This window comes from Erpetoichthys calabaricus, chromosome 5, assembly GCF_900747795.2.
Source record: "Erpetoichthys calabaricus chromosome 5, fErpCal1.3, whole genome shotgun sequence".
Taxonomy (NCBI): domain Eukaryota; kingdom Metazoa; phylum Chordata; class Cladistia; order Polypteriformes; family Polypteridae; genus Erpetoichthys; species Erpetoichthys calabaricus.
The window spans coordinates 14,268,657-14,288,897 of NC_041398.2; the positions used below are offsets into that span (position 1 = coordinate 14,268,657).

The 20,241-nt window shown below is 44.6% G+C and overlaps 1 protein-coding gene across 1 annotated transcript in view; it reads left to right on the forward strand.

Annotated features, from left to right (window-relative positions):
- LOC114641566 (zona pellucida sperm-binding protein 4-like) overlaps positions 1 to 20,241 on the forward strand; it is a 102,722-nt gene that overhangs the window by 5,098 nt on the left and 77,383 nt on the right. Inside the window, exon 2 of the mRNA XM_051927710.1 lies at positions 15,691 to 15,773. Within this exon, the coding sequence (XP_051783670.1) occupies positions 15,691 to 15,773 (83 nt within the window). The remainder of the gene's footprint in view (positions 1 to 15,690; positions 15,774 to 20,241) is intronic.

Sequence of the window (20,241 nt, forward strand, 5' to 3'; positions counted from 1 at the left end):
GCTGCTGGGAGCGTTGAACCCGACACCGATGGTAATGTCACCGATGAGCTCAACAATGAAGCAAAGGGGATGGTGCAAATTGCTTTTATTAAACGACAACAAGTGTTCAAATGAATGGAGCAGTGCTTCAAACTAAATCAATAAAAATGTGTGGACAGAGTAGATTAAAAACACAATTTGGGGAGGGGGACATCCTTTAAAAACCCAAGGTTAAAACAATGGCTGGAAGTAGCCTCTTTTTATAACAAAGCCCGGTGGATTTCTTTTACTGGTGACTCCCCTGTTTCTCCCATCCAGGCTATGTGCCAGGGGAGTCCCCCTACATGCAGCTGACCTTCTTCACTTCTCTGGTATGGTGGCCTTTCCGATCCCTTGCTCTGGTTCTGCTCACACTGGGACTTCCAACTCTTGCTGCGGCAAGCCAAACTTCTCCCGGTCACTCCTGCTCCACAGGAGCAACCACTACCGTTGGCACCTCGGGTGTCGGCCAAACACCCTACTCTGGCTAGTCTACAATTGGTGTGAACCTATGCTAGCTCGCATTCCTGCCCCAGCTTCGTTCTCCATTCATCTCCCTTCACGTTTTTTTTCTTTTTCCCCCTAACGCTTCTATTATGTGATCCGGGGACGTGGATCAGGTGTGGCGATCAGCAGCTCCCAGCTACAATTACAGATGTAGACGATGACTCCACCTGTGCACTTAAGCGAGGACCGTCCGTGTCAAGAATCACCCCGGGAACCACCACGCCTCCTCTCTAAAATGCGAGTGCGGCGACAATTTATTTAAAAAGTGGCCTTTTTGACTTGAGCTGTGGACCCGCTACACCACAGACCCCCTCTACACACACTTGACAAGCAGGGTATGGCAGCTCTAACACTTGTGGGATCTCAAAGTGATGCAACATTTGTGCTTAACTGGGGGGTATTTTTCGTACGTCGCTTAAACCATCCGAGATCAGCTGCCTCATCTTGAATGAGTTAATGCCAGTGAAACTCATCCAGATAAGTCGGTTTTTCAAACGCAGCTGTGTATTAGATTAGTGTAGCTGGATCTAATCATACGAGATGAATGCGTGCGCCCGCGTTGAGTGAAAAGCCCATATATATTGAGTCTAGAAAACATGATCAGCAAGTCTTTGATAGGCTGCAACAAAATGACGAAAGAACGGGCGCATTTTTTTTTCACACACGCGGCGCAAGACCTTTTATTCGAAGGACACGAAGAATTTCAAGATTTAATATGCACAAGGGGTAACACTGCAAAAGCAGCCCTGACCAGAAAAGACGGCTGGCAAAAAGTGGCCGAAAAAATTAAATGCTAAGTAGTGTACATTGTACTTAGTGAATGCAGCGTTTCATTTCCTATGTGTCAGATTAATTATTATTTAATATGTCATAATTCCAGATCAAACGTGAGCACAAGGAGAACATGGGAACAGGTTAAAGTGAAGTACAAGAATATACTTCAAACTGGTAAATATTGGTATATAACTATTTAAAGAATTGTTGACATAAAGATTCATATATAATATAAAAAACATTAATTTTAAAGCTAATAAGGAGGCAGACAAGCAAAAAACAGGTGGAGGTCCATGCGGTCCAGACCTAACCCCTGCAGAAGAGTTGGCTCTCCAGCAAAATGCCCATCGCCCTGTTTCTGAGGGCATCCCAGGGGGAAGCACCTCCTCAGAACCAGTGGCAGGATGCAGTGGTCACTTCATTTCAGGTAAAGGATGGTCATTGCATATTTGTCCTCCATGTGTGCTATAGGTATGTTCCATATAGCCCTCTTTTTTGTTGGGTCAGTTGCAGGGAATGTCATATCCCTTGAACCTGTGTCTGACCAACGAGATATTAACGAAGGTCAAATATTTGATGAAGACACTGTGTCTGATTATTCATCAGGAGGAGAGGTACATTTTCCAAATAATGTTTGATCAAACTCCACTCTGATCAGTTCCATGTGCCCCAATCACATTTGGAAATCCTGGTAATGAGAATGTTAGGCTGATTGAGATTCTTTATGGAACTGTGGGTGTTTTAGCCTGTGTATTACCTACCTGCAATGGCATGAAACGCCTCTTTTATTGTCTGCACACGCAGGTGTCCAGGAAACACAATGAAAACCTGAAGGAAATGTTTCAGAGCCAAACAGACTTTACGAATTGCCTGGCAAACTGCACTTTTCCATTGATGTTCCGCATCGCCTACAGTATATAAAAAAGTGCCGCTTGCAAAAAACCTCAAAGCAATGCATACTGTCTGTGTGGTTGTGAGAGCCCGACTTCGCCGAGTTTGACTTCGAATATACGGAGCTAATAAATCTTTGAGGTACAATATTCCCCCTCGGCTACAGCGGTATCTTTCGTACAGAATTTCCTCCGGGGGCAATAAAGGATCTTGCCGATCGCGCAAAACCCTCTTTATATGAAATTCTCTTCCTATAATTTTCACATCAATATCAATTGGTCGCTCATTCATGAACGGCGAAGCCCTGACTGGATGACTTCCACACCGTCACTGATCACGTGTGTAAACTAATCCTTGTTTCCGCAGAACAAACCTGCTCCGAGCAGGTTTGCGGATTTGGATGCGTTGCTATGACAACACTTCCAGCAAGAGTTTCAAAAAACCGACAGATCAGGATCAGGCCAAACCGTCAACAATTACATCTGGCTAAACGAGTAATCCACGTACGAAAAATACCCCCCTGGACTTGTAAAACTTTGAATGATCCTGAAGAACGTTTAGAATCCTAGAAAGTGTGGATAAAGCAGTGGTTCTCAAATTGTGGGGCGGGGGGCACGAAGATGTGGAAAAAAAAGAAAACAAGAATCGAAAATATGAAAAGTATATCTATTGACACCAAAACAAATGAACTTAAACTACATTCTGATACTAGAAAAATAAATAGAGTTAGATAAATGTCGATAAAAATTAAGTAGGTGTAATAAAATATGCATCTATGATATGTCATTAATTTAAAAAGAACAAATTGGTATTAGTGGGCTCCTTTCAAAAAAACGTTGGGGGGGGACACGATTAAAACTGTTATGAAAACTCGGGTTGCAAATACTTAAGAGAGTCCACGATCCATGCCACCAGGTATGAATCTAATCCCATCTCTGTCAGCTTGTCCCTAAGGAGCACAGGTTGGATTGTGTTGAAGGCGCTAGAGAAGTCTAGAAACATAATTCTTACAGCACCACTGCCTCTGTCCAAGTGGGAGAGGGATCGATGTAGCATGTAGATGATGGCATCCTCTGCTCCCACCTTCTCCTGGTATGCGAACTGCAGAGGGTCGAGGGTGTGTTGAACCTGTGGCCTCAGGTGGTGAAGCAGCAGCCTCTCCATGGTCTTCATCATATGTGACGTCAGAGCGACAGGCCTGAAGTCATTCAGCTCACTAGGATGTGATACCTTTGGGACTGGGGTGATGCAAGATGTTTTCCAAAGCCTCGGGACTCTCCCCTGTTCCAGGCTGAGGTTGATGATGCACTGTACAGGACCCCCCAGCTCCACTGCACAGACCTTCAGCACTTGTGGTGATACTCCATCTGGACCCGCTGCTTTGCTGGCACAAAGTCTTCTCAGCTCTCTGCTTACCTGTGCTGTTGTAATTGTGGGTTGGGGGAACTCTCTCCTATGCTGGTATCAGCAGAAGGATGGGTGGAGGGTGCAGTACTCTGAGGTGAGTGTGGGTTAGGGTGGTCAAACCTGTTGTTCATTTGGTTTGCTCTCTCCATGTCTCTCTCGATGGTGGCACCCTGCTTCTAGCTGCAGCCAGTGATGATCTTCATCCCATCCCACACTTCCTTCATGCTGTTATTCTGCAACTTCTGTTCAGCTTTCTCCTGTACTGCTCCTTTGCAGCCTTGAGCTGGACTCGGAGTTCCTTCTGCACGCGCTTGAGCTCATGCTGATCACCGTCTTTAAAAGCCCTTTTCTTCTGGTTCAAAAGGCCCTTGATGTCACTTGTAATCCATGGCTTGTTGTTAGCATAGCAGCATACAGTTCTTACTGGAACTCCAATGTCCATACAGAAGTTGATGTAGTCAGTAGTGCAGTCAACAAGCTCCTCAATGTTCTCACTATGTGATCCCTGCAGGATATCCCAGTCTGTAGTTCCAGTCTCTCAGAGCCTGCTCTGCCTCAGGGGACCACTTCCTGAATGAGCGTGTGGTTACAGGTAGGACCCTCACTTTTGGTTTGTAGTGAGGCTGAAGCAGAACCAGGTTATGATCTGCTTTCCCAAGCGCAGGCAGCGGGGTGGCGCTGTATGCTTCTTTAACGTTTGCATACAGTAAGTCCATCCATCCATCCATTTCCCACCCTGCTGAATCCGAACACAGGGTCAGCTTTGCGTACATTGAGGTGGTTTTTTATGTCCGTCCATGGGTGGAGTTTGAAATGTAACCTTAAACGGATGTCACATTATGCGACTGTTTGTGTGGGGTTTGACAGGTTTGCCAATCGTAGTCGTTCATAAATAATAATAATTCATTCCATTTACGTAGCGCTTTTCTCAGTACTCAAAGCGCTATCCACACAGGGAGGAACCAGGAAGCAAACCCACAATCTTCCACGGTCTCCTTACTGCAAAGCAGCAGCACTACCACTGCGCCACCTGTGAGGATCTCGTCTCTGCTCCACTTCAGACTACACGACTGCTGCGCACGGTCACGCTTACCTAATGAGCGCCGATCTGCCGGCCCATATACTCGTTCACGCCCCTTTTTCTATGAGCCAACAAGGGGGCTCCGCCCCCTACTCGCTCCGCTCGCCTACCCCTGGTGTTTTGAACCCGTGCCCACTGGTCAGCCGTAGTTTCAGACGCGCGTCGTAGGAGCTTGCGTTGTTTTGAACCCGTGCTTGCCTTGCTTCTGCAGTTTGAGATGCGCGTTGTAGGCGTATATCCGTCAGTTGAGTTCGTTCAGTTTCAGACGGTGGATAGGAAGTAAAGAACGCATTGTATGGCAATTCACAAAGATTTATTGGAATATCTCTTTATATACAATATTTCTAGTAAAGATGGTTTGTTGTTCTTGAATGATTTTTTCTTGGTATTGGAGTATTTATAACTTAAAGTTTAATGTCAGATGAACGCCGAACTCATGAGAAGGCTACATAAAGTTGTCCATGTCCAAATACGCGCTCAGAGAGGTATATTACAACTTTGTGCATGGTCTGTGCTTGGGATTTGTTGATTGTCATGGCAAATGCAGGTTTACTGGGAAATTGGCGTCGCCCAAGTGTAAATGACAATTCAAGGGCAGAACTTGTAAGGTGAATTCTAGGAATTAAAACAGTATTGTCAGTATGTGATCCTGTAAGTATTTTTGTTTCAATAACATTGTTTGACATGGTGTTGATGACTAAACGTGTACCGTTGAATAAACCCTGTTTAATATTAACGTTTTTTAATAGCATGACAATTGTTCCAATTTTAAGGTTAAGATTGTGTTGTGGCAATCCGGCTGGGTTAATGGTGTTCAGATATTGTAAAGGGAAATTAAGAAGTTTAATGTCGTCTGCAGAATCAATTTTGTCAGTACTTAGAAAGAGGCGGCTTTCTCCAGGTAGTAATGCAATGACTTGGTTAATTATGTGATCCACATCAATATTCTTTGGACATAATAACATCCAACCTCTGCTCCTTAGGGACAAGCTGACAGAGATGGGAGTAGATTCATACCTGGTGGCATGGATCGTGGACTATCTTACAAACAGACCTCAGTGTGTGCGTCTTGGGAATTGCAGATCTGACATTGTGGTCAGCAACACAGGAGCGCCACAGGGGACTGTACTTTCTCCGGTCCTGTTCAGCCAACATACATCGGACTTCCAATACAACTCAGAGTCCTGCCACGTGCAAAAGTTCACTGACGGCACTGCTATCATGGGCTGCATCAGGAGTGGGCAGGAGGAGGAGTATAGCAACCTCATCAAGGACTTTGTTAAATGGTGCGACTTAAACCACCTACAACTGAACACCAGCAAAACCAAGGAGCTGGTGGTGGATTTTAGGAGACCCAGGCCCCTCATGGACCCCGTGATCATCAGAGGTGACTGTGTGCAGAGGGTGCAGAACCACCCTTACTTAAAAGAAGAGGACGACATGCATCAAGACTCTTTGCAGTGTTGGCTCCTCAGTGGTGGAACGAACTTCCTCTTGCTGTACGAACAGCGGAGACCCTCACTGTCTTCAAACGTCGCCTGAAGACACACTTCTTTCAACAGCACTTGGACTAAAGTCTCCATACTTTTTTTTCTACCCTTTTCTTTCAAAAAAAAAAAAAAATTTGTACTAACTTACTATTTTCTTCTAGCAGGGTTTTGTATACAACTTGGTCAGCGGTAACTTGTTTAATGACAGTAGAGTTAATCCTGGCCTTAAAGACTGAAGAACAGTCGTAGACTACTAAGCACTGTTGTAAGTCGCTCTGGATAAGAGCGTCTGCTAAATGATGTAAATGTAAATGTAAATAAATACCTGGGAGTGCAGCTGGACGATAAATTGGACTGGACTGCCAATACTGATTCTCTGTGCAAGAAAGGACAGAGCCGCCTGTACTTCCTTAGAAGACTGGCATCCTTCAACATCTGCAGTAAGATGCTGCAGATGTTCTATCAGACAGTTGTGGCGAGCGTCCTCTTCTACGCGGTGGTGTGCTGGGGAGGCAGCATTAAGAGGAAAGACGCCTCACGTCTGGACCAACTGATGAGGAAGGAAGGCTCTATTGTTGGCATGGAGCTGGACGGTTTGACATCCGTAGCAGAGCAACGGGCACTCAGCAGGCTCCTATCAATTATGGAGAATCCACTACATCCATTAAACAGTGTCATCTCCAGACAGAGGAGCAGTTTCAGCGAAAGACTGCTGTCACCGTCCTGCTCCACTGACAGACTGAGAAGATCATTCCTCCCCCAAACTATGCGACTCTTCAATTCCACCAGAGGGGGTAAACGTTGAACATTATTCAAGTTATTGTCTGTTTTTTACCTGCATTTTTTATTACTCTTTAATTTTAATATTTTTTGCTGCTGGAGTATGTGAATTTCCCCCTGGGATTAATAAAGTATCTATCTATCTATCTATCTATCTATCTATCTATCTATCTATCTATCTATCTATCTATCTATCTATCTATCTATCTATCTATCTATCTATCTATCTAATATAGCCCGTCTCATTAACAGTAGTATCTGGTCTATTGTTTTGGAGGCGTGAGCGCAACTGCATTAGTTCTTCCTTGTTTAGCGTTAATAACATGGATAAAGGATCGCACTTACTGTTAATACGTAGCGTTTTCTGTGGTTGAGTTGTTAATAATGTATGACTGTAATGTGATGATTCACTTATGCTGTATAGTCTTCACGTGTGAGGATGACGAACCTTTAATACGGAGTGTCCGTTTATTCTTATTACCCATCAGGTGTTGTGCCTGTGTCTTGTGTTGTTGCACTGTTTATATTGTATCACTGTAATGTGATTCAAATATGTTGTGGAGTCCGTATTTGTGGGGTTTCTATACTATATCGTGTTTTTGCTTGCGGGTTATTAGAGGTGCGTGGATCATGCATGTGTAGTGTGTTTGCGTACTGTCGGGCGCTTTCCGTACTCCAATTGATTTGTGACCCTTTCTCGACTCCGTATTCTGTCCCGGTTTACACTTGGTTTGGGCGCTGTAATCTCGGGCTTGATAGGTGACACTGTGTGGACTCCGTAGTCTGTCCCGTTTCACTCTGGGTCTTGTGCGTGACTCCTCCTTTTTGTGTGCTATGGGCGCGTTGTCTCATTTCTAATTTCTGTTAGTGGAGGGGGGCTTTGTGTCTCATTTCTTATTTCTGTTAGTGTGTGTACTCCGTCGTCTGCCCCGTTTCACTCTGGGGCTTTGTGTGGCGCCTGCGTCTGAGTCCTTTTTTTTTGTGTGCTATGGGCGCGCTGCATAATTTCTTATGCGTTGCCTCATTTCTTATTTCTGTTAGTGGAGGGTGGCTTTTTCTGTGGAGGGGGGCTTTGTGTCTCATTTCTTATTTATGTTAGTGTGTGTACTCCGTAGTCTGTCCCGTTTCACTCTGGGGCGTGGGTGTGATTCCTCTTTTTTGTGTGCTATGGGCTTTGTGTGGCTGTGTCTGACTCCTTTTTTTTTGTGTGCTATGGGCATATCCGGTTTACCATTCTCGTTGGAGGGGGGGGCTTTGTGTGTCTTTTGCGTCCACGGGCAGGTCCCTGCGTACATATCCGGTTTACCATTCTCGTTTAGTAATATGGATAGTGTGCTGCCTGACCGAGCCGCCACTGCGCGAAGGTTTAACAGCTGCAGGGGTTCAAAAGCCATCTCTGTCTGCCTTTTTTATTTCGCTTTTTTCCACTCTATTATGGTATGTAAAACAGGAGACGTCAGGCAGATGAGCTTCCCCTCTGTTTGTACAGTTCAGCACACGTGTGCTCCTTATTCCTCCTCGATACGTTCAATGAATTGGACAACCGGCTAAATGCTGATTGGTTCTCAGCTCTCGCCTGTGAAGAGCCCACCCCTCTGTCCTAAGAGGTCTGTTTGATTTTATCCTCCTGTCTCAGACTAGTTGGCCACAATCAGTGGGTCGGTCACATTAGATGATCCTCTTTACGCGAGTGCGGGAAATGACTGCCTCCTTCTGGTTAAGATTACGTAACTGAAGGTGAAATGAAAATCACTGACAAAGTCGTTTAATGAGAGGTGGGCTTGGTGAGCTTTGGGGGCAGCCGAACTATAAAATAGAACAGGGGTGCGTTTCTTAAAGTTGATCAGTCTTTTCAGATAACGAATGATGCTGGTAAACAACAAGTTAGCTTTTACAAGTGTTTCCAGAAGCCCTTTGTTACTTCAGGGACTTTCAAAACTCAACTTGAAGTTTTTTAGGAAGAAGTAATTGGATAGGACTGATGAGCTTTGTTGGGCTGAATGGCCTGTTCTCGTCAAGAGTTTTCTAATGTTCTCTGACATTTGCCGAATGAGTTTAAAGAACTTCTTTGATGGGCTCCTCCCCAGTGTCCACATCAGAAAAGCAGACAGTCGATAACAGGAGCATCGACCTCATGTGTTTAAGTTGTCAAATACGGGATATATTTTCACACCAGACATGTGCAAACGTTGAAAGAAAGAAAGAAAGAAAGAAAGAAAGAAAGAAAGAAAGAAAGAAAGAAAGAAAGAAAGAAAGAAAGAAAGAAAGAAAGAAAGAAAGAAAGAAAGAAAGAAAGAAAGAAACTTCACTCCCACATGTGAGGCGTCCATTCCCTGGTCTTTGATAGAATCCTCCTCCACTCATGTTATGATATTTCAGCCCCTAATTTTCCAGAGCCCAGTCCATGTGTCTGCTTTTTCAGTCTTTAATATTCATGGACCACTCACCCGAAACTCCGCTCTTAAAGTGCATAAAGTTGTTCATGTCTGAATTTAGCAACCTTTTATCTGACTTGGCTATAAATTATGATCACATAGTACTGATGGGAGATTTTAATGTACACATTGATGTGGAAACTGACACTTTTAGCAAATGTTTTACTTATTTGTTAAATTCAGTAGGATTTTGTCAGAATGTCAAAGGTCCAACTCATAATCATAACCACACATTAGATTTAATTATAACTTACAAAGTTGAAATTCAAAATTTAATTATTACTCCATTAAATGAAGTTATTTCTGATCACTACTTAATTACATTTGATTTAGTCCTGCCCTTGCCAACACACTCCCAGATTAAAACAAAGACAGGGTGACATCTAGATTGTAATTCTGCTTCAAAATGTATAGATACTTTGAGTAAGTCGAGTGTAATTGTGGAAAACCATTTAGATCAGTTAACATCAAATGTAAACACAGAAAACAACTTAGATGAGCTAACATCACATTATAATGTGACCTTGAGAGATGCTCTGGACACAGTGGCTCCCCTTAAAACAAAAGTGATCAAATCACATAGAAACTCTCCCTGGTTTAATGAAAACACTCGAGCTCTTAAATTAGAGTGTCGAAAACTGGAACGCAGATGGAGAACAACAAAGCTACAGGTCTTTCAAATTGCATGGACAGAGAGTGTTAATAAATATAAAAAAGCCCTCTTTAAAGCTCGCTCAGAATATTATTCTACATTAATAGATAGCAATAATAAAAATCCTCGGGTACTGTTTAGAACAGTGGCTAAATTAACAAATGGAAATTCAGATCAACAGTGCAAAATACCAACAGATATTAGCAGTACAGACTTTATGAACTTCTTCAATGAGAAAATTAAAAATATAAGATCCCAGATCTCTGCATCACAGTACAAACCACATACTAGCTTAGCAGACCCTGTCTCACCTTGCACTCAGCACTTTAGTAATTTTAATCCTGTAACTGAGCAGGAAGTCTTAAGTTTAATTTCTAAAATGAAGCCCACTACTTGTTCCCTAGATCCAGTGCCAACAAAACTAGTAAAAAGTGCAATGGATGTTCTTGCAGCGCCTATCCTAAACATTATCAATAGTTCATTATTCCATGGCACAGTACCTGATGCACTAAAAGTGTCAGTCATTAAACCATTACTTAAAAAGTCAGACCTTGACCCACATATACTAAATAATTATAGGCCTATTTCAAATTTACCGTTTCTCTCTAAAATACTAGAAAAAGTAGTCGCCAGTCAGCTTCAGACACACCTTATGCATTACAATTTATTTGAGAAATTCCAGTCTGGTTTTCGCACTGGTCATAGTACAGAAACGGCACTAACACGGGTTGTAAATGACATTCTGATATCCTCTGATGAAGGAAACTCCACTGTAATTAGGTTGTTGGACTTAAGTGCGGCATGTGACACCATCGACCATTCTATCTTACTGCACAGGCTAGAAAATGATGTTGGGCTTACAGGCACCGTGCTCGCTTGGTTTAGTTCTTACTTATCAAATCAATTCCAAAATGTACAGAAATGTGCTGACAGGACTCCATCATTATACACAGAAGTTCAATATGGTGTCCCGCAGGGCTCAGTACTGGGACCTTTACTGTTTTCACTTTACATGCTTCCACTGGGATCTCTCATTAGGAAACATCATGTTAATTTTCACTCGTATGCAGATGACACCCAGTTATACCTTTCATTTAAATCAAATGAAGTTTCTCCAATGTTGTCTTTAATTAGTTGTGTTAGTGAATTAAACGAGTGGATGAATGAGAACTACTTGTCTTTAAATACAGATAAAAGAGAGATGTTAATTGTTGGAGGGAATGATGCTGATCACAATAATATTTTGTCATCATTTAACTCAATGGGAATCCCAGTCCGCAATCTCGGAGTTATCTTTGACTCTAGAAGGTCATTTAAAGCGCATATTACAAAGTTGTCCAAAACATGTTTCTGCCATCTTAAAAATGTTAGGAAATTAAGGCGCTTTTTAAATAATCAGGATTCTGAGAAACTAATTCATGCATTTATTTCTAGTAGGATTGACTACTGCAATGCGGTGTTCACTGGATGTTCAAACTGTTCTTTATACAGCCTCCAGTTAATCCAAAATGCGGCTGCGAGAATTATTACAAGAACAAGAAAATACGAACACATAACTCCAGTTCTTAAATCCTTACACTGGCTCCCGGTTAAGTTTAGGGCAGATTTCAAAATCCTTCTTTTAACATATAAAGCATTAAATGGTCGAGGTCCGGCTTACTTGTCTGAACTTATCATGACTTACAAACCTGAGCGCACATTAAGATCTCAAGATGCCGGTCTGCTTATGATTCCAAGGATTAATAAAATAACAGTGGGGGGTCGAGCTTTTAGTTACAGGGCCCCTAAACTGTGGAATGGTCTGCCTGCTACTATAAGAGATGCCCCTTCGGTCTCAGCTTTTAAATCCCGGCTGAAGACTCACTACTTCAGTTTAGCACACCCTGACTAGAGCTGCTGATTAACTGTACAGACTGCATCTCTGTTGTTAGTCATTAGCACTTAAACATAAGTAACATGACAGTTATAATTGTATACTAACCCTCACTTATTCTGTTTTTCTTCTCGGTACTCAAATGTGGCACTTGGTGCCACGGCCCACCTGCCAAGTTGTTTTGCCTGCCTAAGGAAAAGTCATCCTAGATGGAGGATCGCAGGAATCAAAGGAAAGAGGGATCCTTTCATCGGATTGGCTGGCCCAGCACTGTTTCAGCTGTGGAATGGCCAAATGGGGGAGGCAGCTTGAAGGATGAGGTCTCCAGGACTCTATACAAATACAAATCTTATTATGGGATATATCATCTACTGTTAAATTCTGCTCTGTACTTCTAAAATTTATATTTTTTATTTCTTACTATATTGAGAAATTGTTCTGTGTACTGTACTGTATTGTATTGTATTGACCCCCTTCTTTTGACACCCACTGCACGCCCAATCTACCTGGAAAGGGGTCTCTCTTTGAACTGCCTTTCCCAAGGTTTCTTCCATTTTTCCTACTAGGTTTTTTTGGGTTTTTCCTTGTCTTCTTAGAGAGTCAAGGCTGGGGGGCTGTCAAGAGGCAGGGCCTGTTAAAGCCCATTGCGGCACTTCCTGTGTGATTTTGGGCTATACAAAAATAAACTGTATTGTATTGTATTGTATAAAACTCCTGGGGTGACCAACTCCCCCCTAACAATCAACAAGCAGCATTAACAAGGGTATGGCAAAGCCCCTGGCAAGTGCAAAAGCTGACAATGACAATATTCATGTCATACAAAGCATTATTCATGTATTTATTTCCAGTCAGAGCACAGGCTGGTAACGTCACTCGCTCAGGGTCATACAGTGGTGTCAGCAGTGGGATCTGAGCCAACAACAACAAGGCACCATAGTAATCTGCTTGTTACATGATCAGATTTGCACACAGCTGCCTTGCGCCCGGTGTTTGCTGTGACAGCTCCATGATCCTCAGGACCTCATCCTGAATTAGCAGATTAAGAACCTGGCTGGATGGAAACAACACAAGGAAGTCAATAAGCCCGCACATCATCACCTATGTCCCTGTGTCTGCCATTTTGCTCTGTAATATGCATGGCCTGAAACTCCAAGATGGACCCCACTCAGCTTAGACTGAGTAAAACTCCAGAGGGGGGATCAACACCCCCACTATACACACTTGACAATCAGCGTTATTTCGGGATATGGCAGTTCTAACACTTGTGATATCTCAAAGTGATGGTATATTTGTGCTTAACTGGATTTGTAAAACTTTAAAGAATCCTAAAGAACATCCATCCATCCATCCATTTTCCAACCCGCTGAATCCAAACACAGGATCACGGGGGTCTGCTGGAGCCAATCCCAGCCAACACAGGGCACAAGGCAGGAACCAAACCCGGGCAGGGTGCCAACCCACCGCAGGACGCACACAAACACACCCACACACTAAGCACACACTAGGGCCAATTTAGAATCGCCAATCCACCTAACCTGCATGTCTTTGGACTGTGGGAGGAAACCGGAGTGCCCGGAGGAAACCCACGCAGAGACGGGGAGAACATGCAAACTCCACGCAGGGAGGACCCGGGAAGCGAACCCAGGTCTCCCAGATCTCCCAACTGCGAGGCAGCAGTGCTACCCACTGCGCCACCGTGCCGCCCCAAAGCTCTTCATTCAAATAAAATCTATCTGATATCATCTTCTGTTTGAAACAAAAGAAACAAAGTGCCAAGTGTAAGTGGTAAAAACTGAAGATAAAAAGAGAGTTTTGTTTTAATAATCGATTTGTTTAATTCAGTATTAAAACGTCACATAAATAAATAAATAAAAGTTCAGGAACAAGCGTATGGCACATTACAATATCTTCTCCGAAGGCTCTACAAGGAGGAACATTGTTTTCCACGCAAATCATCATAACGATTATTAACAAAGAAAACTGTTGAGTTTTATTTTAAAGACCCTCTTCCTAACCCCCCTTTCTCTTGATTTATTTTTTAGTAGTTCTTTCATATGTCTTTCCCAAACCTTACTTTATACAAAGCCCCTCTTTAGGCAGCACGCTATTGGCTGTCAAACAAAGGTGCCAGCGCGACTGCGCAGGAAGATCGGCGCTCAGTCGGTAAACGTGACATGGGCTGCGACTTTGAGTTCTGCAATTTGACTTTGTCGTCGGTATGTCAGTCGGTCATTTCGTCGTTACACAAACAGTCGTGTAATTCGACATTGGCGTTAAGTTATTACATTTCAAACTCCACTCAGATTCGGACATAAAAGACCAACTCAATGAACACAAAGCTAATTCTTCTGATCCAGAAACTAAACTCGTAGTTCACGTTTCATCGCAGGGAGCTGATCCTCGTCTGCTCTGAAGCACTTTGTCAGGTGGGATTCCTGACCTGATTCATAAACTAATTTTTCCCAAAACTGTATTTTGTTAAAAGTTACAAATTCACACAAAATCTACCTGATAGATCAAGTTCCCTTCCAAACAAAAGAAATAAAGTGCAAAGAGTAAGTGGTAAAAACTGAAGCTAAAAAGAGAGTACTGTTATAATTAAATGAATAAAGTTCATGAAAAATTATATGGCACATTTCAAGTTCTTCTCCAAAGACACTATCAGGAATTTTGTTTTCCACTTAATTTCATCAGTTAATTAAAATTTTAAAAAAATCAACACAATGGCTATTAATTTATTCTGAAATGATCCTAATGCTTAATAACAAAGAAAACTGTACTGTTTTATTGCAAAGACCCTCCTCCTGGCCCCCTTTCTCTTGATTTCTTTGTTACTATATTATTCACAAACCTTCCTTTTTACAAATCCTCTCATTAGAAATACTCGTAGTTGTCACGTTACTCGTTTTCTTTTCCTCCTCTGATGTTTCCTGATGGGCGGCACGGTGGTGCAGTGGGTAGCGCTGCTGCCTCGCAGTTGGGAGATCTGGGGACCTGGGTTCGCTTCCTGGGTCCTCCCTGCGTGGAGTTTGCATGTTCTCCCCGTGTCTGCGTGGGTTTCCTCCGGGCGCTCCGGTTTCCTCCCACAGTCCAAAGACATGCAGGTTAGGTGGATTGGTGATTCTAAATTGGCCCTAGTGTGTGCTTGGTGTTTGTGTGTGTCCTGCGGTGGGTTGGCACCCTGCCCAGGATTGGTTCCCTGCCTTGTGCCCTGTGTTGGCTGGGATTGGCTCCAGCAGACCCCCGTGACCCTGTGTTCGGATTCAGCGGGTTGGAAAATGGATGGATGGATGTTTCCTGATTTCCCTCATTAAATGAACAGACAGGTCGCCCCGCCTACAGTCAATTCTAGGCGGTCTTCGTTTGGACGGATCGCTCCGATGCCGTGACGTGCTGGTTGATCGATGAAGCCAAAGGAGCAGAAGGAGTGCCACCGATTTCCCGCGCTCCATTCTCTCGCTGTTTCATTAACGAGTCACGTGCGCCGCCGCCATTGATTTAAACCCGCGCGCGCGCACTCTCTTGTTCATGTCCTGTTCCTGTTCGGCGCATTCGCAGCATGGCGTGTTTGGATTTTTGGTGTCTTTTCTGGCTCGTTTTGTGCATGTCTGCTGTTCGATTTGTGTCAGGGGACGTATTTGTGACTAAGAAATGTGATAGTGTCATGACGATGACGCTGTCATTTGAGGGCTCTCCGACTGTTTTTCTTCAGAGTGAGTGCTAGAACTTGTTCATGTCTGAGTCTTCAAGTAAGGTTTGCTCACATACTGTTTGTTTCTCAGAGACGAGAGGCGGGCAGGTAAAGGTGACGAAAGATCTCCCAGGAATCGTCCTCCGTGTGAAGTCTGGCCGCACCACACTAACGGTGCCCTTTTCTTCCCATTATGGTTACGTGGCTCAGGAGGTGAGTATCGCCGACGCTTAAACGGCTTGAATAAAAACTGCAATCAACGGCAACTTTTGTAATCTGGTTTGAGTCTCTCCTTTGTCTCTTTAGCGTTCCCAGTATGTCCTGGTCATTGCCTTTGGACGTCCCTCTAATTGGAGAACATTCAAGTGCCGTAAGCTAGGTATGGTTCTCTTCTCAGTTGGCAGCCTGAGTGTTGCTCCCATCTTCTAAATGTGATCTTTCACAGATCGGGCCCCTAAACCTATTAACTTCGTTTCTATAATCAATGTTGCTGAGAGATGTGCAGTTACAGACAGTGAGATGCTCCCTTGTGGAGGGTCTTCATCCATCACTCAAGCAGACTGTGAAACCAACAACTGTTGCTACGATTCGAGCAGCAGCACCAGTCCATGCTACTATGCCAATGACGGTGAGTGGTGGTGGGGGTGTGAGTGAGCAAAGGTGGCTGCTACTGGATATTCATGCTTGTTTGCTTTGGCCAGTGACTGTGCAGTGCACCCTGGATGGACAGTTTGTGGTGGTGGTGTCTGAGAATGTGACCCTTCCTCCCCTGGATCTTGGGTCTATCCAGTTGGTGGACAGCAGTTTCTCCAGTTGCAGCCCTGTGACCAGCCTGTCCAGCTTTGTCATGTACCAGTTTCCAGTCAGTGCCTGTGGCAGCACAGTTCAGGTGAGACTCCATCTGGGGGTTATCTAGCAGTAGAGTGGGCTTTCCAACTAGATAAGCTGGATCAGAGTTTGAATAAAAAGGTGTCCAGCTTAGAACATTATGTAGTGTAACAAAGGTGCTATATAGGCACATGACCTGACACGGAGGGACATATAAAATTCTCAGACTTTCTTCCCCGTGACCCACCGGCCATACAGTCCCAAATACCACACAATAAACCACACCACCACTTTTCTTCCTTTCCCACCACTTCTCCTCCAGCTTGGTCTGCTTCCTCCCAACTCTGGCTGAGTGGTGGTGGAATTCTTTTTTTTTTTTTTTTTTTTTTTTTTAATAGCCCACCCAGAAGCATTCCAGGTGCTTGACCACCTGATCTTAATTGCACTTCTGGGTGAGGCTGAAGATTCATCCCCCTATTCTGTGGACTCCACGCAGCGCTCCCAACCAGGTTGTAGACTTCATCTCCCATGGAGCCATGCAACAGGTTTGGGGATCACCGTCGGCCAGGGAGGCTGCCACCAAGTGTCCAGGAGAGGTATGGAGTTGCCCGTGGTTGCTCCCCTGGAACAGATGCAGAAGGGGTGTCCTTAAAGGGTATGGGACCCCGCTGTCCCCACAGTAGCTTAATGTGTACTTTGTTTTGTGATCTAAAGATTGATCTCTGCTTGTGAAGTTTGTCCTTCAACACCCAGTATTGCTTTTTTTTTTTTTTTTTTTTTTTGTGTGTGAGACAATTTGTGTCCAAGAAAGGCAATAACTGTACATTTTGTAGTACAATGACTTTACTGTCCCTGTTAGATAGATAGATAGATAGATACTTTATTAATCCCAATGGGAAATTCACATTCTTCAGCAGCAGCATACTGATACATAAATAATATTAAATTAAAGAATGATAATACAGGTGAAAAAAAAACAGACAATAACTATGTATAATGTTAACGTTTACCCCCCCTGGTGGAATTAAAGAGTCGCATAGTTTGGGGGAGGAACGATCTCCTCAATCTGTCTGTGGAGCAGGACAGTGACAGCAGTCTGTCGCTGAAGCTGCTCTTCTGTCTGGAGATGACATTATTTAGTGGATGCAGTGGATTCTCCATAATTGATAGGAGCCTGCTGAGCGCCCTTCGCTCTGCCACAGATGTTAAACTGTCCAGCTCCATGCCAACAATAGAGCTTGCCTTCCTGACCAGTTTGTCCAGGCGTGAGGCGTCTTTCCTCTTAATGCTGCCTCCCAAGCACACCACCGCGTAGAAGAGGGCGCTCGCCACAACTGTCTGATAGAACATCTGCAGCATCTTATTGCAGATGTTGAAGGAAGCCAGCCTTCTAAGGAAGTATAACCGGCTTTGTCCTTTCTTGCACAGCGCATCAGTATTGGCAGTCCAGTCTAATTTATCATCCAGCTGCACTCCCAGATATTTATAGGTCTGCACCATCTGCACACAGTCACCTTTGATGATCACTGGGTCTAGGAGGGGTCTGGGCCTCCTAAAATCCACCACCAGCTCCTTGGTTTTGCTGGTGTTCAGGTGTAGGTGGTTTGAGTCGGACCATTTAACAAAGTTATTGATTAGGTCCCTATACTCCTCCTCCAGCCCATTCCTGATGCAGCCCACGATAGCAGTGTCATCAGCGAACTTTTGCACGTGGCAGGACTCCGAGTTGTGTTGGAAGTCCGATGTATATAGGCTGAACAGGACCGGAGAAAGTACAGTCCCTTGTGGCGCTCCTGTGTTGCTGACCACAATGTCGGACGTGCAGTTCCCAAGACGCACATACTGAGGTCTGTCTTTAACATAGTCCACGATCCATGCCACTAGGTATGAATCTAATCCCATCTCTGTCAGCTTGTCCCTAAGGAGCAGAGGTTGGATTGTGTTGAAGGCGCTAGAGAAGTCTAGAAACATAATTCTTACAGCACCACTGCCTCTGTCCAAGTGAGAGAGGGATCGATGTTGCATGTAGATGATGGCATCTTCCGCTCCCACCTTCTCCTGATATGCAAACTGCAGAGGGTCAAGGGCGTGTTGAACCTGTGGCCTAAGGTGGTGAAGCAGCAGCCTCTCCATGGTCTTCATCACATGTGATGTCAGAGCAACAGGCCGAAAGTCATTCAGCTCACTAGGACGTGATACCTTTGGCACTGGGGTGATACAAGATGTTTTCCAAAGCCTCGGGACTCTCCCCTGTTCCAGGCTCAGGTTGAAGATGCGCTGTAGAGGACCCCCCAGCTCCGATGCACAGACCTTCAGCAGTCGTGGCGATACTCCATCTGGACCCGCTGCTTTGCTGGCACGAAGTCTCCTCAGCTCTCTGCTCACTTGCGCTGTTGTTATTATGGGTGGGGATGTCTCTGCTATGCTGGTATCAGCAGAAGGATGTTTTCAGCTGGCTGGTGGCAATGTGACTTTCCAGAACACCATGTCTGCTGCCATCACTGTGAGGAGTGGTCCAGAGGGCTCCATCACCAGGGGCAGTGTCTACAAGTAAGCCTTCTGACCCTGCTTCCTCTAACCCTAAATGTGCTCTACCTGCTATGATGTGTTTCTCTCCTCAGGTTGTTCTTCCAGTGCACCTACTCGGGAAGCCAGGATGTGCAAGTGGAGGCTGAGGTGTATACTGTGGCACCACCTCTTCCAGTAGTAGAGCAAGGGCCATTTGATCTGGAGTTGGTCATCGCAACAGGTACTGTAGGGGGTGGGTGTCCCTATTTGCTTCTGTGGCTTTAGTCAGAGTGACGCAAAGGCAATCTTAAAAGCAGATTAGGTTTTGGTGGTTTTTCCACTAATACCCCTCTTTTTGCATTGCCAGATCCCTCCTATGGCTCCTACTATGTGGATGCTGACTACCCAGTAACCAAAACTCTGAGGGATCCTGTGGCTGTGGAAGTGCACATCATGAACAGGACTGACCCTAACCTTGTTCTGACTCTTGGGGACTGCTGGGTCACCTCAGGACCTTCTGCTTCCATCCAGCCCCAGTGGAGCCTTCTGGTGAATGGGTAGGTGCCCACCAGTGTGAGGGTGGGGGAATAGAGGATGGATGGTCAGTGCTAACTGGAGGGTCTGCTTTACCCAGATGTCCATACACAGGGGACAACTATTTGACCAGCTTGGTGACTGTGGACAGCACATCTGGAGTGGCCTACCCAAGTCATTACAAGAGATTTGTGTTTGAGATGTTTGCTTTTGTGGATCCTGTAGCTCGGCAAGCCTTGGCTGAAAAGGTGGGAATACTAGTGTTGTGGATCCTGGAATTCTGGGCCCTCCATTCTTGGAGAGTAGTGGATTCCATTGTCCTGCGATACACCGGAGGTGGAGTTGGGGTCTGTCTTCTCTGATGTGCTTCCCCTTTTTCTAGATCTTCATCTACTGTGTCGCTGCTGCCTGCTATCCCTCTGCCACACACCCCTGTACTCAGAGCTGCCCTGCTAGAAGTGAGTAGCCTACTTCAAATGGATCGGAAATGTGATTTGCTCCGTATTTATAATGGACAGCTTTTGTGAATTGCAGAGTTAGAGGATTTGGGTTTCCTAAGATGGCCCCTAATGCTGTAGTTGAAGTAACCCTACCCTTTGTTTCAAGGATCTGGCAGAGCTGCAGACAAGATGGCACAAATGGCTTCCTCCAGGAAGAATGAGCTCCTTCACAGTGGTCCAGTTGTGATGAAAGCTGACAGTGTGACGACATCCATGTTGGAGAAGGAAGGTATGCTAGATTAGGCCACAGAACACCTTGTGTGTTTAGCTGA